Source organism: Topomyia yanbarensis, chromosome 1 (assembly GCF_030247195.1).
Source record: "Topomyia yanbarensis strain Yona2022 chromosome 1, ASM3024719v1, whole genome shotgun sequence".
Classification (NCBI taxonomy): domain Eukaryota; kingdom Metazoa; phylum Arthropoda; class Insecta; order Diptera; family Culicidae; genus Topomyia; species Topomyia yanbarensis.
Genome location: NC_080670.1, coordinates 62738551 through 62766246, shown reverse-complemented (window position 1 = coordinate 62766246; position 27696 = coordinate 62738551). Strand labels below are relative to the sequence as shown.

Sequence of the window (27696 nt, the reverse complement as noted above, 5' to 3'; positions counted from 1 at the left end):
AGCTTATACATACAAAGTCACAGGCAATAATTACAAGTATTCGGCTGGCAACCGGTGGAAGTACATCTCAAACGCAGAACTTATCATTTCAATGATGACCTTGGATGCCTGTGTCCAAGGCACCAAGAATAAAAAAATATTAGAAAAACAATTCGAAGGTTTCTTTTGATTTTCGGACAAAAAGCATACTGACGTTCATATATGGGCGCATATTTTTGGTATAATTCAAGCATCTTCTTCGTTTCAGGACTTTGAATCAGCTCATCAAAACCGACGAATTGCTTTGTCGGACGAATTTTACATATGTAATCTTTTTCGATCCAATATTATTCGTTCGAAAAATCAAAACTGTTGCTTCTCCAGATGTTTTGTTTGTACTCTTATTTAAAAAGAAAAAAAACAAATGCTGTTCCCAGTCCAAAACCACCTTGCAGAGAACTCCGAGAATGTGACGAAGTTGGATGAAAAGATACATTCAACATAATTCTTAATTTGAAGTGTAAATGTCCTTTTACTGACTTCGAGATATCACTGATGCGCATATCTTAAATTATAATCATTATCTTTTTATTTCCACGCTTGCTTGACAGCTTTCCTCGAGGCGAAGAGCTTCACAATATAAGACGTGCTAGAGAGTAGCACAAGCACGACCGTGATTAGAAAGTAATCGAAATCCTCCTTCAACAGATCGAACGTTTTCGAAGGAGCAACTCTGGTAACGAATATGTCCAAACCGTGAGCGAACACAAGGCACGAACTTTCCAGACCTGACGGAGCAGTGTAGATGCCCTTCATGTTGGCAATCGTCTGGTTGTAGTTGATGATTATCTCGTGAGGCATCGGCAACTCGGGCATGTATGGAATGATGCCTTCTTCGCGGGCTTTTTCGGGTGATGTCACTGGGCGCCTAGGATCCAATAATGCCCAGGACATTTCAGCTATTGCACCGGTACTAAGGCCGACTGTAAATTATTAAATGTGTTGGTTGATATCAGCTAATTATATATACAGGAAGATTTACTTACTGAGAACATGTTTATTTGTAATGCCCTTCTCGGTAATTGTTTCTTTCATTGAAGCGACGGCTACTGGTAAAATGTATGTTTGTCGCTCCACCAATGGCAGCGGAGGGGCATCCAATGAACTCCACGCGGTGCTATTGGTTTGGGTTTTGCCTTCGTACAGTTCAAGGGATGCTGCAAATAGAAGAAAAAAAATGAAATCACACGTGTATAGTACGTACATTTTGTACCTACAGATCTCTGTTCGGCGAACTTTGTCATTATAGTAGGAATATACGAGCCAGTTTTCAGAGTGAACCATGTGCAGCGGTGGTCGAACGCGTTTGTGTGACATGGAAAATACAATAGATCCTGATACGACGTCCAAAAGATGAATGTTCAAAATGTCTGAAAAGAAATCCTTTAGTACTTGATGTACGATAGAAAACTCACACCATGTCACCTACATTTGTGTATGTTGTCTGGTCCATGAGTTGCCACCGCAACCAGATTGGGGTTGATGTACTTGTACATCACCGATCGATCGGCTAAAACGCGACCTTGTGAGTGCACATGTTCAATTGGATTTTTACCTTCGATTGCAATAATTTTCTGTCCCTTTCCTGCTCCCCCGAGATTTACGGTCCACATTGGAATCGTACTAAGCTTCCCAGAGAGGAATTCAATAAAATATCCCCTGATTGTGGTAGTTTCACGATCAGCGCTGAAGATGTAGACGTTGTTAGCGTACTTGGCAGAACTTTCCGGTAATACGTGAGCTTCGTTTTTCTCATCCAGAATAAGCAAACCTTTCAAAAAGTCTGGCCCTGTCTCGTGCAGAAGAGTTATCTGCTGAATTTTGTACGGCAACTGAATGATTCCCCCGTTTACGGGTTGTCCAGTGATTGGATTGAACTGATAGATTATTCCATTTTTAGTACGTTTATCTCTACCAAGGATAACGCATTGTGCTGCCAGTGGATAGAATCGAGAAGTTCTCTGAACCAACAGTTTCATATTTTGCCCATTGCCGAAACTGGTTATCTCCGGAAGGTATCGAACCCAGTGTTGCTTACCACTGATGTTGTCAATGCCAAACATTTTACCACTGCTGGTTACAACAATCAGCATTTTATGTAGTCCGAAATCATCTCGGACTAGACCAGCCTTTTGAGCTTTAGACGGCGCAGGACCAAGGCCAAGGACATGCAAAACCAAATTTTTCACATGGCTTATTTGACTGGTGATGCGGCGTTGCAACGCACCGAACACGTCCCCTGAAATAATGGAAGATGAGATTAACCGTCGGTGCACATTTATCAGATTACGGTTTGCTTCTACTACTGTAAATAGTTCTACATAATTCAATCAAAAGTCATTGGCAGTGTAAGCAATGCACACAGCGTTGTATTATAACGGATTATTGTAAGGAAATAAAACTTTTTTACTGTAAGAATTGAACGATGCGTGGCATTCAACTGCTAACTATTCGATGCGGTCTACTCTGCCTAATCCGTAGCAGTAACCCGGTTCTACGTCGCATACTACTCAACTGGTCCCCGGCGGTGGACCTAGTCTACAAAGTCGGAGAGTTCCCTGGTGGCAGAATTACTCTCGAAACCCGATTCGTGGCTTCACGGTGACTTTCTAGCCAATGGCGCTACTTTATAGGTCACTTCGCCACTTCCCCTGCTGCTCGGTGAGTATACTCGTAACCACTCTGTACACAGCGTCCCAGGTATGCTCGTCGTGGCACATCTTTTCGACGATATTGTCAACTGTCGCACCAGGCATACCCCAACGATCTTCCTCGAACCTAAGGCATTCGAAGATTACGTGTTCCGGTGTCTCCTGCACATTCGCACACTTTGTACCCGGACAAAAACTGCGTCAAATAGAAGTTCACCTCTTCATGCTTCCTATGCATCCAAGCCGACATATTTGGATTTCCTTTCTCCGGATTATCCCACTCCTGCTGCCATTTAGCCAAGAAGTCCAGTCGGTCCAATCTCCTTGCATTGAGTGCATTTCTCATTTGTTAGCATTCCACGAGTGATGCAGATGGGGATCATCTCGGCGATAACGCAAACTGCCTCCAACGATATTGTTCTGTAAGCACTTGTGACTCGTAAGGCCATCAGCCGGCAACTTCTGTTCAGCTTTTCACGTTTGGCGCGATTCTCGCTATTGCGTTCGTTGCCTTTGCCAACTTTTCGCAGGCGTAGTCGACGTGGTTGTTGAAGCTCAACCGATCGTCGATTATCACTCCCAATTGCTCCAGTGCACGCTTCGATGCAATCACGTGCCCTCCGACGTCGACCTGCATCCGCTGAACCACTTTGCAGTTGATGTCCAACAACACCTCCGTCTTGTGGTGAGCTATATGCAGCTTGACCCCGTTCATCCAACTCTCGATCGCGTCTATTGTCTCCGTCACCGACACCTCCACTTCTTCAAGTGTCTCACCCATCACCGTTAGTGACACATCGTCCGCGACACCCACGATTTTCACTTTCTTGGACAGCCGCAGTGTTAAGACCCCATCGTACATCCCGCTACAAAGAGTTGGACCGAGAATGGAGCCCTGGGGAACGCCCGCTGTGACTCGCATTGACTTCAGCCCTTCGCTCGTCTCGTGCAGCAGCACTATGCTCTGGAAGTAGCTTTTCAGGATCTGGCATAGATAGTGTATGATTCACATAAATGGAAGTAGAGGCTCGAACTGAAATATTATCGAGTTGGTTTGATGAGGTGAATTATTATAACACATTTGCTCAATCTCATATGCGTAATAGGAAAGGAGAATAGCGTACTGACGTTTTTGATGAGGAACGTTCTGGGCGACCCAAAAGTGGTACCACGGGCTATAACGTAGTTGAAGTTCAAGATCTATCATTAAATGACCGTAGACTTAAGATGTGTAAGATTTTGCGGGTACATCACTTTCTAGCAGTCAATTTGGATATGAAAAAAAATACTGGATGCCGCGTTTGCTCATAGCTGAGCAGTGATGCAACAAAGTCAAGACATCAGCAGTGTATGTTGAACGGTACTTTATGATTATGAATAATTGTTTCGCGGCGCTTTGTAACTGATGTTGAAAGGTAAACCTATCACTATAAACTAGAAGCGCAATGACAGTCAATGCGGTGGATTAATTGGGGAGAAACGGTTTCAAATATGATCAAAATGCGTAGAACGATAGAATAAGCATTTTATCATTACGTCTTCTGCGGATTTATCCTTCCTAGGGCAAATATGAGGAATGCAAATGACTAATCAACAACAGCACACCAATTTCACACAACAAGAACTAGAGAGGAACGGGAAAAACTATTCTCAAACACGAGTAAAACTCACATTCTAAAGCGTTGTCCTCTGTTACCGTTTCCCGGGAAAAGTTACCGTACAAGTAATAGAATACAATATGATTAGTGGACAATTAAGGCAGAACAAAATGAAACAGAAACGATCACTCTTACCATTTTTGTTGTTTAACTCTTCCTCGATTGCCCCTTCCGCATCCGACAAGGTTAGATCCAAAAAGTCTGCCGTTTCAACATCGGCCAGTGCTTCCTCGCGAATCCATTTAACTTTACCCGACTGTACCAGAGTAAGTGCACCGTCCGCGCTGGAAATAAGCAACCGACAAGCTAACTGGCCACTAGAACTGGAGCTTGATTTACAACGGACCGACATTATGTTCGGTGTTCCCAGGGTTTCCGGATAATCAGAAGTAAAATCAATTGCTGCATACCGGGTGTTGTCCATCAGCTTCGTTGCAGAAACTTTCAGTGTATTTTGAGCTCTATTAACTGATGCGAGCAGTAGAACTCGCTCACCTTCGATGATGCTATCGTCCACTAGAACGGCGTCTTCTGGGTTCAATTGGACTGTCCGATCGGAAGTTACCCAGTAAATTCGATTATCTTGAATAATTGCTTGGTCACCAAATAACCGTCTTGGTGGATTTAACATGCCTTTCTCTAGATTTTTTGTGATTATTTGGTCACTGTCGGATACTAGATCCATTGCTAAAATTTGTTCGCCTTTGACACAAGCAAAATATGGAGCAGTTAGTACGCAGTTTCCCTCGGCGATCCAAGGGGCTTCGAGACGAGTTGTAGCCTGCTTCCCCTGCTGACCACTTGTAGCAATATATTCTGTAACCTCGATGTGCGATGCCCATACTGGGATAACATGGTATAAAATGTTATCCGTAATGAACCACTCAGCGCTTTCGGCCTTCTCCGGCGATGTTGGTAAAAGGGACCATTCCCATTCCAATGCCCCGGTATTAGAATTCCAACCTCGTACAAGCGCTGGACTTACTCCAGTAACGGTTATCACATCAAAAGCTTTATTATAGCGGCTTCCAGTCGATTGAACCCCGTTTCCTTGGGACGGAACGTATAATAGCTTTACATCTCCTCGGGGACTTTTCTCCAACACTTGACGCCATAGAATCTCGCTGGTCTTGGAACTAATTGCTGCCAAGACATTACTTTGGGTAGCAACGATTATTCGATCCGAAGAACTAGGATCAAATGCACCATACTTAACTTTACCGACATAATGCTGTCGCCTGAAAATTAAAGTGTGATTAGTTCAATAATTTACTAGTATGAAAACCAGCAGGATGAAAAACTTACCAATCGAATTTGCCTATCTGGTCCTCGTACAAGCTACACACCAGCTGCAGTGTACCAAGCAGTACTAACAAACGTAGATTTAATTTACTAGTTATCCAATTCATGGCGTGAAAAATAGATTTTCACGCGATTTTACCGGACGTGAATATTTTTATAAATTTGATCCGTCAGATGACGGACAGAAAGTGGCATTGATGAATAAATGATGCAGCTTTCGGCATTTTGGATGTGTTAGTGAACACCAAGAAGATGTGACGTCATCGTATCAAGTTTCCACTGAGAAAATCAGTGCTAGGTTAATATATTTAATATATTTTACATATTAAATATTATATATATATATATATATATATATATATATATATATATATATATATATATATATATATATATATATATATATATATATATATATATATATATATATATATATATATATATATATATATATATATATATATATATATATATATATATATATATATATATATATATATATATGTGTATAATATAGGATGAAATTTTCATCCTATAGCTTAGTATGCACCTCTTGCGAAATGAGGTCGCGAAATATTTTTCCTTCTTCCGTGCGGAATTTTGACATTTGCTCGCGAAAACTAGTCTGTGTGTTTGCTGTTAGATGTCGCTTTTGATAACTGAAAAACGACATCAGCTGTTGTTTGTTTATTTCTTTTTTATATTTCTGCTGTCATATGAATGTTTTAAATTATGTATTTTATTAATTCATCACGGATGTGTATGAAATCGGTAACAATTGTAAACCTATTTGCCATTCATGAAGCTCTCAGGGAAGTGACATACTCAGCGTGAATCATATTTCGAGCATGATTAATTATAATGCTTATTTGTGACAGTTCCGGATGACTCGGGGAAGTTCAGTCTGACCAATTTAGACAGCACAATTCCTGCAATCGGAAATTTAAATCATTGGCTGGCCATTTTTTATCTAAATTGGCTACTTCTACCGGTTCTAGAAGACCCAGAGAAATGATCGAAATTCGCTCAAACCAAATCTATTGTAATCATAAGTCTAAATCGGCGTTTGACCATTAAGAAGCAAATCTGATTGCTTTGGCCGCCTTTACCGCTTTCACAAGTCTCGGGGAAACTACCTTTCGAAACATCTTTCTGAATCCGGAATGGATTCCAGCGCAAATATAACAACCGACTCCGACTCAATCGGTTTCAGGTCGAACCAAACTCTAGGCTTTAAACTTTGGCTGACGTTAAAAATCTATTATGATAACAATGGCTACTACTAAAGGTTCTGGAAGTCTCAGGGAATGCTACCAATAATCAGTACGGATACAAACCTATTTTTGGTATAACAATTGTGAGAATCGTAATTCAAATTTATTGCCATGGTCTGAATCATGATTCCATGGTCTGAATCATGATTCCAAATTACTGGATTATATTATATAACTAAATTGGTCACTTAACAAAACCGAAGGTCAAACGAATCGTCAACCAATCGGATCAACAACTGCTGTACTTCAAGAATACCGTATGTGCTATAGCACGTTTACTTAATCACCTGCTGCTTTTTTGTATGCTAGACGGTGGGTACCGGTGTGTGTGAAAGATCACGTTTGCGACCGGGTTTGTATTATCGCGAAGTTCTCAAGCGTTGCTATGTGATGCGCGCATTTATGTGACGTTTGTGTGACGAGTCTAGTAGAGCATTCATCATCATTGAGTATTGTATATCAAATATAAAACATTGATCATTAAATACCAAATATCACGCATTGAATATGTATATTAAACATTGAATATTACATTTTATATATTAAATATCAAATGTTAAATATTCAATAATAAATATTAAATATAAAATAAAAAACATAAAATATTAAATACACTAAAGACCCGATTTTATCAGCCCCCTCATATGAAAATTGATAGTTGGTAGTTTGATGGGCTCTAGCAGTCGAGCCAAGTTGAATTCGAGTAAATCCTTTCTTGAGCATATATTTCTTGTCTTAGGGATCCAAAATATCCAAAAATAAAAATCTGATTTTTTTTTAAATTTTGCACTGTCAGACCCGCTTAAGGAAAATTTAACCTAAATAATCAGAAAGGATTATGAGTCATCAACACTGATAAAATATAAATGAATAATAAATAAATAGAGAAATTAATACACCAATAAGTAATTAAATTGGTAAATAAATTAATGAATAATTTCTCGGTTTATAGGCATTAACATAAACATTTCACATATGTTTCAGCACATATCGAAGGACGATGGTTTCATCTAGCACATTATGCAAAGAACGAAGGGGCGAATGTTTAAACGGCTTGGTTTATTACAGAGTAAAAAGTAAACCAAAAGAATAACATTGTTACTTACGATACGACCTAATGAAAATTTTCCCCAGAAATAAATGAACATATAAGTAAATAATGAAGGAATAAATAAATGTAAAAATATACTAAATTCAAACCTAGTCGCTTTCGCCTTGAATCGCTTCAAAGCATATATCAGTTAAGATATCTTTTTGTGTTTTTATAACTATGTTTTGTCTTCTTGGAATTTTGATTCAAATGATAATGAGCAAAATATTTCTCATCTTCTGCTTCAAGGTTAGTCTTTCGGATAATTTTTCCACCGCTTTCTCTACTGGCCGTTCAACGACAAAATAAAATAAAAAACAAAGTCGGGTTCTTAAAAGTCCATTTAACTAAAAGTTATAACCATTAACTGAATTCTAAATTGATGGTCAGATTGACCCCACTGAACATCATAAAATCAGATTGGCCCTGTATGTAAATTATGGAAAAGATGTTAAAAACCTTTTACAATCAGTTATAATACAATACGTTATAATCCATTTAAAACGAGTGTATTGCTAGTTAGGCACTTTTCAATAAGTTAGGTCCTTTCATAATCAGCTCGGTCATAAAAATCAATTAGGCCCTTTTATAAATTGTTGTAAAATCGCTATCAAAATTCTTCATAATCAAATGTTGCGTTATGTATGTGCTCGGGTAGATATTTGTTAATGGAAAACATGAAATTTCAATTTGTTACATTTTGCAATTAGGCCCTTTTCAAATGTTTGGATAGAACTGGGTAGAGCTAAATTGTAATTGTAAATTTATTAGCTTACGATACTCTGTTGGTTACATTTGTATACCTTATGTCAGGTCAAGAAAGAAAAAAAATAAAAAAAAAATATAATAAAATTATAAATTCAGAATCAAAACAAGTATGACCCAAAAAAGCTCCTACGCCTTTCACCAGTAGCTGGTCGAAAACACATTACGGTGCGATCTTTTTAATTTCGTCCGAATTCTCCGCGTCTAGCAACTGAATCTTTTTCCGGAAGTGTTTTTTGATTGATCTGCAAATCATCATGCTTCGATCACTGCCCACTAGGTTGATGGTGATTCCGTTCTGTTAAAGAAGTGGGAAGAAATACAATCTATAGGATCACGAGAATGAGTCACACTTACCGAATCTACCGGTGCGTCTAATTCGACGTAGATACGTTTCGCAATCGGCTCGTCCCTGCTGATCCATCGGCAGGTCGAAGTTGACGACAATGGTCACCTGTTCGACGTCGATACCTAAGACGAAAGAATCTCTCCGTAACCTGGTGCTGTAGCCAGAATCAAGTGGTGGAACTTACCTCTGGACAAAACGTTCGTTATAATCTGTACCTTCTCTAGTCCGGTTCGGAATCGATCCAGAGCGTCCAACCGTTGCTCCACCGTCAGATCACCGGACAGTACCGCTACCGAGTGACCATCCTGGGACAGCCTGCCGGTCAACCAACCGGCCGTTTTGCGTACCTGTTTCGATCGATTAACAGTTCTGATAATAAGTTTACTTGGAGTTTACAACTGTCCTATACATCATATGACAGAAAATGATCGCTTGTCCGACGGTAATCACACAATTTCTCGTCCTGGTTGCGGAACTTGACGTAGTACTGTTTGATGTTATCGAGTGATTTTTGCTCCCGCGCCTGCCGAATGACTATCGGATTGGGTACGATGTACTCGGCAAACTCCATCACCTCGCGCTCGTACGTGGCCAAGAACACCGACCATAACACCCGCCTCGTCCAGTACAAAAAGGGAAAACTAGGTCGTACGTCCTGAACTTTATACCCCAGTCCATTAGCTTGCCGGGTGTTCCGATGATGATATGATTAGTCAGCTTCGCCCCTTTGATGGTCTCCTCACCGCGAACGGCGTAAGGAAGTTTGATTTCCGGACAAAACTTTGCCATTTTGGCAGCTACTTCCCCCTTCTGAATTGCCAGCTCATACGTGGGGGAAAGGCAAATCACCTGCAGATAGTTTTTTAACTGATGGACTCAACTGAGCATTGCCAGCACGAAGGCAGCGATTTTTCCTATTCCCGACTGACTCTGGGCGATTATATTCCGTGGCGGACCGGTCAACAGAGTAGGTAGAGCCATCTCCTGAATCTTGGAAGGGGCGTTGAAACCCATCGCATAGACTCTCTGTAGTAATTCCTGCTTCATGTGCAAAGCTTCGAAAGTTTTAACCAACCAATCCTTCCGCTGCACCTCCAGATCCAGCTTTGATTCTACTAGACCTTAGCGAACATCTTTCATTAGCAAACTTGCATCCGCCGGGCTAAAAGATTAGTCATGGATAATTTTAAAGCTGATACTGAATATTTCGGGAGAAAATTTAGAATAGGACGTAAGCAACAATGAGATTCTCTTTGGGGTCTTTCTCTTCTGTTTATTACTCGGTCGTTTCAATATTTAGTACTCAACTCTTTGCCTAATATTTTAGTAAAAACCATCGGCTATGTACTGGAAAATTAGTGCAAAGTGTTATAGTGAAGTCATAATAATCGAAGGAGAAAGTAAACAAAGAGAGGCTCTCAATGTTCCTTATGCCCTAATCAAAATTTTCTGCAGATTTCGACTTACTTGAATGCCTCTGCATCTTCCGCGGAGGAAGCTGTTTCTCCATTTTCTCTTGCAGCTTGTTTTTCTTCTGGAGCTGCTAGAGTCAGAATTTCCGTAGCTACCGAACTCTAAACATCAGGTGCAGCTTTGGTTCTACTGCCGGTGGACTAGGTTTTTCCGCATTCTCTTTCTCTGGACTGCCAGCCGCCGGCTCTGAATCCTTATCCTTGGTGATATGTACTCAGTTCGCTAACCTACTTGTATTAAAAAGAAAAATTCAAATCCCATCCCAATGATCGCTTCAAGAATAGGTTATAACAAAAAAACATTTACCGAGTGCAGAAATTTCTTGATCCGTCGTCTTTTTGACCCAGTTATCGGCAGCGCTTGCCATCGTTTCGATCGGGTATTAAAATTCAATAGCAAGGTACAAAGTATGGGAAATCGTCCTGAATCAGCACGGGTACTGTCCCTCGGGTGGTTTATTCCCTGCAATAGACCTTTCTCGTCCGACCTAACCCCCTTCTTTCTTATTTTTAATCGAAATATTACACATTTTTAAGAATATTTCCGTTAAAATGAGAATTTTTAGAGCTATCGTGATTTTTTAATGATTTTTTTAAGTTTGAAAAATGCAAGAATGTTGAATATTTTTTTCACCTTTGCAAGAATGGTGAGACTCAAAAAGTGTGTTTGGGCAGCACTGGTTTGTATATTTTTTCTTGAGTTCTTGGCAACGCGGCAAATGAAGTGGTGAGTCGCGGTACAAAATTCATTGGCAATGTAAACAAAATAAAGTGAACCTCTCGCTGTAGAGCATTGCATGAAAATGTTTAACCTCACCTATTTGACAGTTCAGAGAGTTTATTTACATGGTATTGAAATGTTTTGTTGATTCGATCATAGTATGAGAAACTTGGTTCGGTGCGATGCTAAATATTAACATCTTGTAAACTAGCTCGCTCAGTTGTAATTTGTCATCATCATGCCATGTTCCGTTAAATTTGGCATTTCGACTTTTGTTGTACATGATTCCCCACTGAGACGTCCAAAAAATTGTTTCAAAATCGTTCATCACGGGTCCAACGATGGACGTTCGTTGAACGGTTATTTGGACGTTGTCCAAATTGGTCCAACGAACGTCCTTCATTGGACGATTTTGAAACCAACCGTTCTTAGAGGGTCGTTGAAGTGAGCCATTTCTAGGCAAACATTTGAAAAAGGCTTACTCCAAAATGCAAGTTGTATAGTTGATGCAAAAATGGAAATTAAAAGTATTTTTTCTAATTTGATGCGAATTTGTTATACATTCCTAGCGTCATCTGCCCCTAGTTCTGTGCTCATATTAAATCCACATTTTGTGTGCAAACCCGAAACATGCACATGCACATGTTCGCCTGTGTAACATCACCATTTCTCATTCTGACTCTAATCAAAACTAGCGTGAATTCTTTTTGCCTTGTGCGAATCGTTCTCGTGTACGCACCCGGTGTACGTATACGGATGCTTGAACTAGAGTTTTTACACCGTTCGCTTGGGTTCGAGGCGAACCTGTACATGGAGACGAAGCATGTTTAAGGTTGAATGCGTGCACGAAATTTTGTACATAGTTTCAAACCTGTCGATGTTCATGGGAGATCTTGTTCCAAGAGCAGATGTTCATGATAACTCTTGATCAAATTGTCTGAAACAGAAAATTTAGTAAGATTTATAAAGCTTAGACTTGTAGTTCTTCGATTAACCAAAAAAGAAAATAGAAAAAAGTTTTAATTTTGGAAAATGGCATAAAAAAACTGAAAAAGCTTATATTTTAATGTTAAATTCGCTTACTTTTCTTCAAAATAATGAGATTTTTTTTTAATTCAGTTTTCCGTGGCTCATCGAATGGCTACACATATTATGCACTCTCATTAAAATATGAAGTCAATCAGCTGAAAAGTTTTTGAGTTATCGCGTCTGCCAACTTGAAAAATGCGGTTTCATGAAAAATCCCTATTAAATTGCGTTTGGTGTCCAAGTAGAAACAATATGCGCAATCATACGAAATAAAACTGTTTCAAATTTTAAAATATTATAATGAATTTGACCAAAACGTTTGGCAGTTAGACCCTCTTCAAATTTTTGGGTAGAATTTAGTTTAGTTGTTGCAATCAATTTCATTTGGTTTGCTTTTTTGCTGAATCACAACGTTAGTCACAAAACATTTTGACCATCTTTGGTAATTGATGACCATTACAACCCATTCTAGGTATGCTCCAGTTGCAGCTGTTTCGTCCCGTCCGGCACCGAGTCAACCGATGGTCCAGCCTGCGACGCGTTCGGCTGTTTCTACGTCAATGGCAGCCACCAGCCAGGGACTTGGATTAAAGTCAAAAATATCAGGTACGCCAGGTGGTGTTGCTGCAATCGGTTTGCCGTCGGACATTCCCCTAACCAGAATATTCAGCGGTTCCGATTCGAAAGAGGCAGCCACAGAAGCACAGACTGCTTTGGTTCAGCAACACGCTCCGGCAGGACGATGCTCGTGGAAGATCACGCAGTTCCGGTCCTGTGCACAAGAACAGGCCGATTTGACCCTGTGCGAAGGTTTCAACGAGTCGCTCAGGCATTAGTAGCAGAGTCCTTGCACCTACAGCTTGTCGAGTGAGCAATTCTGACGAAACCACACCGTTCGCACCAAGTTGGATCACAATAATAAGAAGATTGATAGGGTAGCAGCAGCTAGGAATTATCTTTCGAAAGCTAGCAGCGGTCGTGACCAGAACCACCACTAACGCGGAAATCAAAAAGGCGCACAAAAAACGCGCTACGATGGCACCCAGATAAAAAATGCAGAAGTATTTACGGTTTAAGGAGATCTCCAAAGCATATAAAGTGCTGTCAGATGAGAAAAATCGACGCATCTATGACCAGTACGTCAAGGAGGGTCTGATGACCAACAGTTTCCGAGCGGCACTACCATAACACACGGCACCGGCGACACATTTATATCCACAACATACTAATGACTTATCCTTCCGAAAAAGTGAATAAAATCTACTCTATTTAAGCAACAAACGTTTTGACTATGCAGTTTATCATTCGCTGCCTAATTATTCCCTGCCAATTTGAACAAGACAACAATTGCAGATAGCTTTATTGCGGTGCCAAAATGATGCCAACTCGGGATGGAATATAACAAATAATTTCACCTTCCCAATATTCTTCCGGAATGTACAATCCTTTCCATTATTATCAATCCTTCAAACTTATCGTCAGTACTGAGCACTGTTTTGCACTTGCCGGCTACATCAACGACAATGCGATAATCGGTGAAACTTTTACTTTAATGTAACTTGAACACGAATAATAAATTGTTGAACTTGTTACCTTTAAAGCTCAGGTAAACTTCATCTAAAAATGAGTTATCAATCGGGTCATATTGTTAGGACTTATCCCATGATCGAACAAACAACTGTGTACAAATCCTTATCCATCATCCAGAAATCAATCGTTTTATAAACCAAAGCTTGATCTTGTGATTCAGCATATGCCAACGGGGTTTCCCTCCAGCGTCGATTGGTCAGTGTATGAACCAGGTTTCCAATGTTCCAATCCTTATCCTTCTTGAGTTGATTTTCTTCAAAGAGCATCGAAAGTATTCACCCAAGTTGAATCAAAATTTTGCAAGTCCATGTAAACAAACTCTCTGAACTGTCAGAATAGTTAGGTTATGGACTTATCCAGCTGCGTTAGTATTGTGCCGCTTTGACGTTTAAATTGGGAGGAAAACAAAATCATTTGCACTGCGAATTGGGAGGAAAACAAACCGCTTGTGGGCTTAAGGGGAGGGCGGTAATATAAAAATGCGAGATCTCAGTGTGCGTATTTTAAACGTCAGATATCTCAATACACTTTCGTGCAGTGTTCTATGTTTTTGACAGGTATATGAATGAATTATTTTAGCATCAGTGACGCCAGGTCTATTTAAACAATGGCTTGCAGTAAAAATATAAAAGTCTGCAGATTTCCGCAAAAATCTTCATTCAATTTGACATAGAAATGTAGTGTGTTGATATTTTCAATGATCAGAAACGTTGAGGGCTGGGTAAAATTAGCTACACGCAGAAAAATAATTTTTAATGTCAAATAATATGAGGGTTGAAATAATAAATTTACCAAGTTGTTCTGTGTTCAATAAAAAATACATGTTTATATAAATAAAATAATTGTTGAAATAATTCTGAAGAATTTATTGGATCAAACATGGAAAATAGTTGGACCAACAAAATTTTTTATTGATTATATCATAACAACAATCGAAACAACAAAAAACTTTGTTGAATCAATGAGCTCGTTTTGTTGAATAAAACTAATAAAATATTTGGATCAATGCATGTCAAATGTTCAATACAAAAAACATTTTTGTTTAATCAAATAATATCTTTTATTGTTTTAAACATAACAAAGATTTGAATCAATGCATAGCAAATATTGAAGCAAAACCAACCAAGCAAACCAATTGAAGCAGCCAACTGTCATGGTGACAAATTTAGAACAAACCATTACTCGCTGACGATAGATAACATCAGTACAAATGAACCTCACAAAGTAAATACTTGCCATTGACTTATTGGCCTTTCTCTAAAAACAGGCTACAAACGCATTAATTTTACGCAGTCAAATCATTCTGGAACCGCTTCGGAATCCTGAATGGATGCAGTATGGCCCAGTCAAACCCATTCCGGGATAGGTTAGGAATTCTGAATGGATTCATTATGAGTTTCAGCTCAAAGGCAACAACCGATTCCGACTCAACCGTTTGTTGCATTTGAGCGAGAATCCATAAGGGATTCCAAACCTGTTCCGGAGTAGTTTTGCTTGGAATGAAATGAAATTTTATTACATGCAGCGCATACGATTCCAATCACCGTCCCTTTATGTAGTACCTTTGACCGTGCGCGTGGTTTATTCCAGATATGCGCTATAATGTAGTGCTTCAGAGTCTCGGCTTTTCCAAAAAGATTGCAGAAGGCGCACGAATACGCTGTGTCTTCCTGTTGGACCAGAGATGGTGAAGTACAGGAAAGTGCCCTCTCGAACGGGTATTATTTATCTCTGGTGCGGTGACGTATTTTCAGTTCTGCGATAGTCGTTTTAAGCCACACAGGGTGTTTTGTTTGAGTCCTGGAATAGAGGAAGGCACCATAAAACGCACTGTGTGCATTCGACTTAATTTATTCACTAACCTTTGTGCGACATCATGATTATTTTCAAGCTGCACTTTCGCTCTTCGAGTCCGGAAAATCTGAGCACTATAAGAATTTACCGAAATCTGAATTCCCTGATTTAAAAATAGCGAATTTCTCCAGCATTGACGCACGTGGAAAAAGTTTTCTTCTTCGTAGCAACTTTTATTTTTTATTTGTTTCAATTCAACAAGGACTCTTGATGTAATGCATTCAGTCCTTTTGAATCAATTAGCTGCATGCTTTTGTTAGAATCACTGATTTGTTTGGAACAAACAATAATTTTGTCGATCTTCGATAAGCACAGATAACAAAACTTGTAAGATTGATTCAAAAGATATTTTGGTTGATCTAACCAAAAAATTAAGTTTGGTTTAATAAATTCCTTGGTTCACAATAAAGAATTTTTATCGATTAAAAATGAAGAAATAATTTATAGAATCAAACATGCACAATTCTTTTGCGTGTAGCTTAGGCTTTGTTCTGCTAAATATTCGTAATCTGCAAAAATCTGCAGCGAAACTGCAAAATCTGCAGATTTACTAATATATATGAAGATCTGGCATCGTTTTAGTATTCCCCACAGGAAATTCATCCAAATGGTGTAAAAATACGGGGAAACAAGGCAAGATAGGTATTCAGAATATGGGGTTAAATGAGCAGCTCGCACAATTTTTGATTTTTTCAATAGTTAGAGGTACCAAATCATCGCGGCAATATGCAGTAACGCATCGGGAATAAAAAAGGAAGCATTCTAGCATATAAAATTTTTTGACGAGAAAGGTCTATTGCCTGACCATGTTCGTCCGCATTTTTTTTGACAGGGTGGTTGTCTATATTTTCATAAGATTTATTTTAAAAATTAAAAAAATCGTTTTTACGTAACACAACGAATTTTTTTTTGAAATATTGTTATATTATGTATATTAGACCTAAAATTTATCGAATGGAACGGAAAACTATATATGGCCCAATTCCGCATTTCATTCCGAACTCTCAACAGACAACGAAAAGATATAAGCTAAGTATGCACCTCCTGCGAAATGAAATTTCCTATACAAAACCTATGCATAAAAAACGTCGCGAAATGTTCGCGAAAAAAAATTTCGTTTCCATTTCGTAAGCGGTACGCAGCTCTCGCGAAAACGATAACGAAAAATGAAGTTAGCTGAGACACGGTTCGACAAACGATAAGTCTCATAATACTTCCGCGAGACGGCGCTGCTTTCTATGCGCTGTCACCAAGGCAAACTTTTTCCTTGCGAAATAATGGTCAGCGGTATTATTTCGCACGGAGGCTCGCGAAATTTTGACAGGTTGCAATGAAAAAATATAAGAAAACACAAGATTGGTAATTTTTTGTATTTTTTTCATCGCAACCTGTCAATATTTCGTAGTTTAGAAATTCAATATATCGAATTTGAATGGTAAGTTTAAAAAGATGGGTGGGTAATGTCTGCGACATAACCGGAGAGATGTAGAATACATAAGGAACACGTTCTTCAAATATGTTGATACTCATTGGAATTTTCGGACAAAAGGTGATTTGGGCGAGGAATATTTCAAATTATTCTTTACAAAAATGATGGTGGTCCTGAAAAGGACCGGTTTTGTTGGCGTTGTTGGCCTTGGTGAGGGAGATGGCTAACGATGAAATTAATTGTTAGCATGAGGAAGTCGCGTAGTACTGGCCAATGGAAGAACAGATAATAATTGATTCCTGAAAATCAATTTTTCTTTATTCATGTAAATTATACATACTTACAAATCTAACAGAAGATTCCTGATCATATTTCTGAATCATTAGTGCGAACATTGTGTAATTTGGTTAAGTACAATGAAAGTTACAAACTTTCCAAACTCGACCTTCTGTTCATTCAGAAATATTGAAATGGGGTGTCGTGGTCAAAGATGGGTGGGTAATGTCTGTCACATAACCGGAGCGTCGTTATTTCAATTCGAGACGTTAATTTAAATCTAATAATATTCAACAGAATCACGTTTGAATGGGAAATTTTCAAATAATTCTCTATGGTAATAATGGTGGTTCTGAAAAGAACCTTTGGTATCGGCGTTGGTGTTGATGGTGATGCGCTGGATCGTTGGATATTTTTGGCATGATAGTTACGTGCCTGGCGAACTGTTTTGTAGCCTCGAACAAAACGACAAGACTGGCTTCTTCGGGTACCATTACGGCTGAACTTTATAAGCTTAGCTCGACTTTGAAATCCTGCACAATCTCACGAATCAGACACTGGTAGGGCCATTTTGTTTGCTACTAGCACGGAGCTGCACAAAAAATCATTTAATGCAGTTAGTTCACGGGGGCTGCCAAAAAGCTTGAATAGAAGCATGCGACTTCAACGTTTCTCTTAAACACATGCAACAACACATTCGTTTTGGTAATACTGATAATAACAGTAGAAAGGAATGGAAAAGCAGTGCACGAAACGAGCGAGAGGATAATTTAAATTTTTGTTCCGTGTGCAAGCTACTTCTTTCCACCCAACGTATTATGTTGCTTGTTGAAAATTTGCTACACACCTTAAAATAAAAGTTTCAGTTTAACTCTCACTAGAACACAATTGATTGGTCCTGAAAAGAACCGTTGCTTTTATTGTAATTTACGCCCACTCCCACAAACCGACCAAGTAGGCATCAGTGGCTTCATTACGGCTGAGTTTTGTAAGCGTAGCTCGACTTTGAAGTAATACACAACCTTACGAACCAGACGCTGGAATGTTAGCCAGCGGATTAGTTGCTCCGTTGCCCTTTAGTTGGGGCGAAATACTAGCATGGCGACAGTTCCTGATCGGTAGTTGGTTGCGATGGGCCACCAGTAGCTGGGGCACTTTTGCGGACCGTCATCATCGCCAACTGCTTTCCTCCGGTGGACTGGCTGCTTGCTAGTGCTTGAACGAATACGAATGATGAGAAAAACCGACCGACCAATATTCATATATGAAAACACAAGAAAGCACTACTATCGCTCTCCCGCTCGTTTTCGTGCCATTCCTGTGCCTTTCCTTTCCGTTCGGCTACCAATACTAGCATAACCAAAACGAATATTCTGTCTTTCCATCGCCTTCAATCTAGTGGCCAGTGCTAGCAAACTTGCATGTTCAGTTTTTCAATAACAACATTCCAACAATATTTTCAAAGAATGTTGCAGATTTGAAAAGAAGGAAAGAGAAGATTTTCACAAATTTAAATTCTTTTGTTTTATTTGTTAGCGCTGATAAAGGCTATTTAGTTTGCTACTAGCAAGGAGCTGCACAAACAAATCGATTTATGCAGTTAATCAACGGAGGCTGCCAAAAAGTTCGAATAAAAGCATGCGACTAGTGTACTTTGCATGTTCTATATTTTATCAATACTAGAGAGGATCAATAAAATAATTCAAATTGTTATAGCGACATGCAATTGTGGCAACACTGGCCATGAGATGGTGGGGGAACACGCACATTCGTTTTAGTTATGATGGTAGTAGCAGCAGAAAGGAATGGAAAAGCAGTGCACGACAACGAGCGAGAGGATAATTTAAATTCTCTTTCTTTCTTTCCACACATCGTATTTCTTATATTGCTTTCTGAAAATTATTTGTTATACACCATAAAATGTAAATTTCAGTTTAACTCTTATTAGAACACAATTAATTGGTCCTGTAAAGAACCGTTTATTGTTTTATTGCGGGAGCATAATTCAGACGCACTCCCCGCGGACACGGTGAGCTAGAAAGCACTATTTTGCATTCTCGAACAAACCGACCAAGTAGGCATCGTTGGCTTCTCGGGGCATCATTACGACTGAGCTTTGTAAGCGTAGCTCGACTTTGCAGTCCTGCACAATCTCACGACCCAGACGCTGGAACGATAGCCTACTCTGTTGCCCTTTAGTTGGGGCGAAATTCTTGCAGGGCGACAGTTCCTGATCGGGTTGCGATGAGTCACCAGTAGCTGGGGCACTTTTTCCGCCGTCGTCATCGCCGACTGCTTTTCTTCGGTGGACTGGCTGCTTGCTAGTGCTTGAACGAATACGAATGGTGAGAAAAACCGACCGACAGATATTTATATAATCGCGCTAATATGCACTACTATCGCTTTCTCGCTCGTTCTCGTGCCGTGCATGAGCCTTTCCTTTCCGTCCGGCTTCTAATGGCCTAACCAAAGGAATATGCCGTCTTTCCCCCACCAAGTGCTCTCGTCAAGCAACCCAATGCGAATAACCATACGAACAAACATGTAATGGACCTATATATAAACTTTTCATTATTTTATTGTTCGGTTGGTCTACCATAACGACGGCTCTGTGCGGGATGGGCTGAAAATTTTCACTTTTCCGTGTCGTTTTCGAAAGATTTTTCAAATCACATTTTTTTTGTTATTAGTACATGTTATACATACTTCAAATTTTAATACAGCATAGAGGAACATATTTGCAACAAATTGGTCTAAAAATCAAATCATTCTGTTAAGTATGATAAAAGTTATTAACGTTCAAAATCTGACGCGGCGCCGCAGCCGATATTTTGAAACGGGACCCCTATATTGAAACCTTAAATGTATTCTACATTAAAATATTACTGGAAGTGTGATGGTTTCTAGTTTTAAACAATTAAATTTAAATAATTAATATTATTTGCAGCACACCCGAACAAAGCAAATCAGCTCAACTAATCTTGTCTCAACATCCTGGATCTAGCAATCAGCCAATCAACATTAAATCGATGCAACCGCAGCAGTACCAACAACTCCAAATCTAGCAATAGCGAACAACCCCTCAAAAAAGGACCACATAGCAATTACTGCTCAAACGAACAACAGGAGTTTACGAATGATGAACACTGCAAGCTATTGTTTAAATAGACCTGGCATCACTGATGCTAAAATAATTCATTCATATACCTGTCAAAAACATAGAACACTGCACGAAAGTGTATAACCTAACTATTCTGACAGTTGTTTACATGGACTTGCAAAATTTTTGATTCCACTTGGGTGAACTTTCGATGCTCTTTGAAGAAAATCAACTCAAGAAGGATAAGGATTGGAACATTGGGAACCTGGTTCATACACTGACCAATCGACGCTGGATGGAAACCCCGTTGGCATACGCTGAATCACAAGATCAAGCTTTGGTTTATAAAACGATTGATTTCTGGATGATGGATAAGGATTTGTACACAGTTGTTTGTTCGATCATGGGATAAGTCCCAACAATATGACCCGACTGATAACTCATTTTTTAGATGAAGTTTACCTGAACTTTATAGGTAACAAGTTCAACAATTTATTATTCGTGTTCAAGTTACATTGAAGCAAAAGTTTCACCGATTATCGCATTTTCGTTGATGTAGCCGGCAAGTGCAAAACTGCTCAGTACTGACGATAAGGAGTTTGAAGGATTGATAATAATGGAGAGGATTGTACATTCCGGAAGAATATTGGGAAGGTGAATTTACTTGTTATATTCCATCCCGAGTTGGCATCATTTTGGCACCGCAATAAAGCTATCTGCAATTGTTGTCTTGTTCAAATTGGCAGGGAATAATTAGGCAGCGAATGATAAACTGCATAGTCAAAACGTTTGTTGCTTAGATAGAGTAGATTTTATTCACTTTTTCGGAAGGATAAGTCATTACTCATTAGTATGTTTTGGATATAAATGTGTCGCCGGTGCCGTGTGTTATGGTAGTGCCGCTCGGAAACTGTTGGTCATCAGACTGTCCTTGTCGTACTGGTCATAGATGCGACGATTTTTCTCATCTGACAGCACTTTATATGCTTTGGAGGTCTCCTTAAACCGTCGATACGATTCTTCTGGATTTTTATCTGGGTGCCATCGTAGCGCGTTTTTTGAGCGCCTTTTTGATTTCCGTATCGGTGGTGGTTCTGGTTACGACCGCTTCTAGCTTTCGAAAGATAATTCCTAGCTGCTGCTACCCTATCAATCTCTCGACTGAGGACTTCAATTTCGGTTGACTAAATAATGCAATGAAAATTGTACTTCCTGGGATTTAATCTAACGATAGCAATTCATTGTGAGGAATTACGCTGCGTTCCGTTATTGCTTGCCTCTGTAGAGGATGTGTGTTTCTTCACTTCGGCTGTCAGCTCTTAAAGATTTTTATGCGGATTTAACTTGCTACACTGCTGCTATAAGCATAACTGTCCCATGATCTATGGGATTCCCTATATACATGGGACAATTATGCGTAGAGCGGCAGTACGAGGGGGAGGGAGGGGTAAAAAATCGCCGAAAAAAGCTACGTCATTTGTGTACGGCCCCTATAACAAATTCGCATCAAATTAGAAAAAAATACTTTTAATTTCCATTTTTGCATCAACTATCAACTTGCATTTTGGAGTAAGCCTTTTTCAAATGTTTGCCTAGAAATGGCGAATCATGTACAACAAAAGTCGAAATGCCAAACTTAACGGAACATTGCATGATGATGACAAATTACAACTGAGCGAGCTAGTTTACAAGGTGTTAATATTTAGCATCGAACCGAACCAAGTTTCTCATACTATGATCGAATCAACAAAACATTTCAATACCATGTAAACAAACTCTCTGAACTGTCAAATAGGTGAGGTTAAACATTTTCATGCAATGCTCTATAGCGAGAGGTTCACTTTATTTTGTTTACATTGCCAATGAATTTTGTACCGCAACTCACCACTTCATTTGCCGCGTTGCCAAGAACTCAAGAAAAAATATACAAACCAGTGCTGCCCAAACACACTTTTTGAGTCTCACCATTCTTGCAAAGGTGAAAAAAATATTCAACATTCTTGCATTTTTCAAACTTTAAAAAATCATTAAAAAATCACGATAGCTCTAAAAAATCTCATTTTAACGGAAATATTCTTAAAAATGTGTAATCTTTCGATTAAAAATAAGAAAGAAGGGGGTTAGGTCGGACGAGAAAGGTCTATTGAAATGTGCTGCGACTTATCTGGCACAATGCGCTATTCCTCTTACTGAGAAAAAGGGAAGAGTACAATATGAAAACGATGTAATTGTACTTAACATTATACCAATTTATTTTAATACGAACATGCCGGCATGGTATGAAAGAAAAATTAATTCAATAATAATAAACTAGTCATAACAGTCACAGTACTGGTTTATGTATGATAGCCATAAAATTCGTAAAACGTATATACCCCAGAACAACTTTAACTGCTGCAGTCACGAATTGGCCTTATCGAAACATGTTGACTGCATTCTTCCGTTTGTTGCGATTTGCCTTTTTAGCTGCATTTCTAGGGCTTGTCCTAGTTATCACAAATCGGTTGAGCAGAAATTTGTCTTGCTCTGGAGCATTTCGAAAAAATCTCGGCATATTTTCGTAGATGTGGTTTCCTCCGTTTTAGCTGAACTTTATATTACCAATTTAATTTGTATGCGATATGTGATACACATGTTTTTGTATCAAGATAAGTGATGGGATGTTAAAAATTGTTTTTAAAAATGCCTATGCGTCGAACATGTTTTCTTCATTTTCGGAGAATTCTACCACATCTAACACCGTCACTGTATCCACTTGGTTCTGAAGTCCATTTCTCCTGCTCTTGATGGTTATGATGTGCGTCCCATCCGAAGCAGTCGAAATCGTTGATTCTTGAGCAGATGGAATGTCATCCGGTTCAATGCCGGCCTTTATTCTTTGTAATTTTCTTTCCTGTTCATGTTGTTCTTTCATAGCAGCTAGCTCCTCTGGGTGTTTGTTTTTTCGATGGGTGTAGAAATTGGTAGAGCTTGCAAATGTTCGATCGCAGAAGTTGCATTTGTAACTGGTTTTCTCTTGACCGTGCTTAAGTCCAACGTGAACGGTTAATGCTCGCTTATGTTTAAATGTACTACTGCATTTGTCACAGTTAAAGGGCCTTTCTTCTTGGTGATGTGTAATTTTATGTCGCCTTAAGAGCGATTCTTTCTTCGTCTTGTAGTTACACTGATCACAAGCTATATCGTCCTTGGAATGCAATTGCATGTGCACCCTAAGGCATCGACTGTTCATCAGCCATTTGAAACATTCGGGGCATTGCAGTTGGCCTTTCTCGCGTGGTTGGTGGATAGTGACCATATGCTCCTTCAGCCCTGAGTGGGTAGCAAATTTGTTCGCACAAATTTCGCAAACGTGGGGCGCCTTTGGTGTCTTAGTTTTGGCATGGACATTTTTCTTGTGCGCTGACAATCCTCCAGGTGTATCATACCTATAACATTAAAATGTATAAGTATTTTCAATTTGAATTGCAGACCTGAGATTGCTATTTAGCAAACGAGTGTTAAATGACTTACGTTTTATCACATGTGGTACACATGTAAATCGCCCTTTCTCCTGGTGCCTTGTGTAGATTAAGATGTACCTGAAGAGCTCGTTTCCAACAGAATCTTTTCGGACAGTGCTCACAAGCGTATGGTTTTTGATCTTCAGGTAAATGGGTTTGTCTGTGAGCTGCAAGGAATCTTGGTCTTGTTACCATATATCCGCAAATATCACACCTAAAAGTTGAAGAGTGACTGAGATATTCGTCGGAAACGAATGTACACAGGACAATACTTGAAAGCTTCTGGTTGAATGTGGCGTGCCATATGCATAATTACCGCTGGATAGCGCCACATTTTCATCTGACAGCAAACGACATATCCATCGTGTTTGTGAATTGTTTTATGATGAGTGAATAGTCCTGGTAGTGTTCTTGGAAAGGAAAGAGCATTAGTTTTTACTTTCTGACTATAACTTGGCGTTATTTAGAAAAACAGTTCAAAATATTAATATAGTTTACATGTTCAGAAGTAAATTTATCATCTATATAAGAAATTCAAGGAAAAAAGTACTACATTGGAACGTACTTAAAATAAGTAGCATTTCCTTATCCGGATATAAAGTATATGTGTTAACAGGCTGTCGTCGCAAATAAACATACAAATACTACTCACTTGAACCGCGTTGATGAATCTTTACACAAATCGCACTGTAGATTGTAGAAGCTATAACGGAAGAAATATACATTTCGTAAGCCAGCGTAAAACGTTTATATTCCTACCTATTGATCATCTGCATAAGCTCTTTGCCTTTCACTGTCAACAAACCGTCCTTGATTATTGTAGAAGGAAACTTTTCCATTGTTTCCGCCGCCGGCCATTCTTCGTTATCAGAGTCGCGAGCAGGTAATTCGATATCGCTACCATCTTCCTCAATTGCTCCACAGTCACGAACTGGCCTTACCAAAGCACGTTGACTGCCTTCTTCCGGTTGTTGCTGTTTATTGTTTTTAGCTGCATTTCTAGGGCTTGTTCGAGTAGATACCACAGATATGTTCGAGGTTCTGTTGAGCAAAAATTTGGGTTGCTCTGGGGCATTTCGACAAACCGCGGCATATTTTCGTAGATGTGTTTTTTGTTTTAGCTGAATTTCATCCTCACTCTCTTCACTTTCACTGCTCTCCTCATTGTCTGCATTTGTGCGTACAATTGAGCTTCTCTTGCGTGTACTTCTTCGAATTTCGAACACCTCCACTACAGAAGCGGATTGTTTAGATTTCTCCTGCGTATTTTCCTGACTCGTTTGATTGTTCGTGATCATTGAAGAAATTGATTCTGTTTTCACTACCAGAAATGAATCATCGTGAGACGGTATTAGCTGAATAGTTGAGTATTCTTCGGCTGTATCCGCTTCATGCTGTCGAGCTTCCTCCGATTCTTTCTGCACTTCCTCCACGCTGTGCTCCTCGATTTCGATTTCATTTCCTGTGTATTTCTGATCTAGCTCAATAACGTATTCAAGATAGCGGTCCTTTAGCAATCGCTGCTGAATTTCGTTGATTTTCTCATGAAACTTATGAAATGAATCCAGTTGTTGCGAACACATCCAGCAGATCGCTTTCGGCAGGTCATCGTCAGGAGTTACCAAGAGGTAGAGGTATCGGTTTATCTTTTTTACGTATTCAGTAGTTTCGCCCTGGTCTGTGTAAACATTTACCAGATCTGCGGAATTGTAGCCACACAGCCTACAGCACGGTTCCATCATTTAAATATTGTAAAATACTACAACTCACAATAATATTGCAGACTACATGTTCCATACAAAAATACCTATTACAAGATTACAAATTTAATTACAAATTGCAAACCCAAAAACGCATCTGTAAACATAAACATCAGACTGTGTTGCCAACAGCGAAATATATGGGAATCGATGAATCAAGCCTTTTTTGAAAAGGGCCAATGAAAAAAGTGCCTGAATCGAGTAAAATAGGTTTGAAATATTTCAATCCGGTATTTAAAAACGTTCATTTGGGACCATTCATAAATTACTTTTAGGGGGAGAGGGCAGGAGCGGATCCAGAAAAAACTTTCGAAGGGGGTCCAAAATTTCGACTTTGAAATGTCCATTGTACATTGTACCACAGAGAACAGACGTCTAGGGGCAGATCACTCTAAGAATGTATAACAAGTTTGAATCAAATTGAAAAAAATGCATTTAATTTTCATTTTTGCATCAGCAGTGCAGTGCAAACCTCGCAGAAAAGTTTGTTTAACAAACGTCCTACGCTGATCCATTTTGTTCGACGTTTTGTTAAATGTAGGGCTAGTTTTTCTGTAGGGTTTTGACGTCTTACACGCAACGCAAAAACATTGCACGCAACGCAAAATACATTATGAATTTCTATTTTGATGGAAATAAATGCATTTAATTTCACTGATTTTTAAAAATGCATCACAAGTGACCTGCCCCTACACTCAAAAAAAAGTAAACGTTATGCCTATTGATTTTACACATAGATTTTTGCAATTAACGGAGGCATATAGACACTATTTGCTGTCACATAAACCTAATGTGTGTATTTACAAGAAATATTAATCTTACATTCACATTTCATAACTATTAGGCACATAAAACCCCACTCTATAACAATATGCACATATAACTTATGTGTGTGCATACATAGTTTATACAGTTGACACCTAGAAGGTATGTGTGCACGTGATAACAATAGTATTTCTTCTTCATATGATTTTTAAGCGGTTTGAAGCAAATAGAATTAACGTTTGGATTTTTTTTCAGTGTAGACAGACGTCCATCTTCAGCATTCAACTTGTGTAAAATCTTTAGCGGTTGCGAAGGTAGTTGGGATATCCAAACCAGGTGCGCTACTGTTGTCATGTTTTTTGTGGCTGAGTTCGACAGAATTGACAGCGGTTACTCCTCTACCCAGTCAAACTAGTCCGGAACCGGTTCGGACTTCCAGCATGAATTCCAGCTCAAATGCAACAACCGATAGAGTCGGAATCGGTTGTTTTTTGACCAAGATTACATACTGAATCCATTCAGGATTTCGAACCGGTTTCGGAATGGATTTGACGGATAGTTGGGATAGGTTGTGTGGCGGCGCTAGTGTTTATCGTATATTAATTCAAATGTGTACACACGTTTTTTAAATATTTTTGTTCGATCATGGATGTCTGTTCTCTGTGATTGTACGTAATATCAAATACAAATTAAATACATATTTGTATTTGGTAATATGTAATACCCTCATTTAATTAAAATCGGTTTTGGTAATCGAATCTGGTTTGGAATAATTTTGAACTTAGAATGAATTTAAAATAGAAATAATTTTAAAATTTCTCAAGAAGTTGAAAAAAATGGGGGGGGGGGAGTTCACACCCCCAAGACCCTCTCCCTGGATCCGCCATTGGGAGATAGGGTACGACAAATTGTGACATGTTGTGGCATAAGGGGGAAGGGGGAGTAAGCTAGAACGTTTCGTAACACGTTTTATCGAAGAAAAAAATAGAGAAATTTGTGACTATTTGTTGCATGGGGGGAGAGGGGAAACGACATGGTGGACGTGCGTATCCATGTTTTGGCCCCGCGC

General features: G+C 39.1%; 2 protein-coding genes and 1 pseudogene across 3 annotated transcripts; all 3 read right to left on the bottom strand.

Annotated features, from left to right (window-relative positions):
• Positions 1-200: 200 nt before the first annotated feature.
• On the bottom strand, positions 201-5827 carry LOC131677782 (ER membrane protein complex subunit 1-like). Of its 2 annotated transcripts, XM_058957818.1 has the most exons (7): positions 5654-5827; positions 4484-5586; positions 4362-4379; positions 1469-2278; positions 1257-1409; positions 1026-1196; positions 201-962 (listed from the first exon to the last, which is right to left on the bottom strand). In XM_058957818.1, exons 1-7 carry the CDS (start codon positions 5755-5757, stop codon positions 568-570), a joined length of 2754 nt encoding a protein of 917 aa, XP_058813801.1. In that variant the 5' UTR covers positions 5758-5827; the 3' UTR covers positions 201-567. The 2 variants fall into 2 exon arrangements, with proteins under 2 accessions (XP_058813801.1, XP_058813802.1); XM_058957819.1 differs by lacking the exon at positions 4362-4379.
• Positions 5828-8910: 3083 nt separating this feature from the next.
• On the bottom strand, positions 8911-11995 carry LOC131695748 (DEAD-box helicase Dbp80-like; annotated as a pseudogene).
• A 10855-nt stretch (positions 11996-22850) lies between these two features.
• Positions 22851-25972, bottom strand: LOC131677781 (zinc finger protein 62-like). The gene is made up of 5 exons (XM_058957817.1): positions 24862-25972; positions 24755-24805; positions 24375-24512; positions 24113-24316; positions 22851-24027 (listed from the first exon to the last, which is right to left on the bottom strand). Exons 1-5 carry the CDS (start codon positions 25842-25844, stop codon positions 23286-23288), a joined length of 2118 nt encoding a protein of 705 aa, XP_058813800.1. The 5' UTR covers positions 25845-25972; the 3' UTR covers positions 22851-23285.
• Between the last annotated feature and the right edge of the window lie 1724 nt (positions 25973-27696).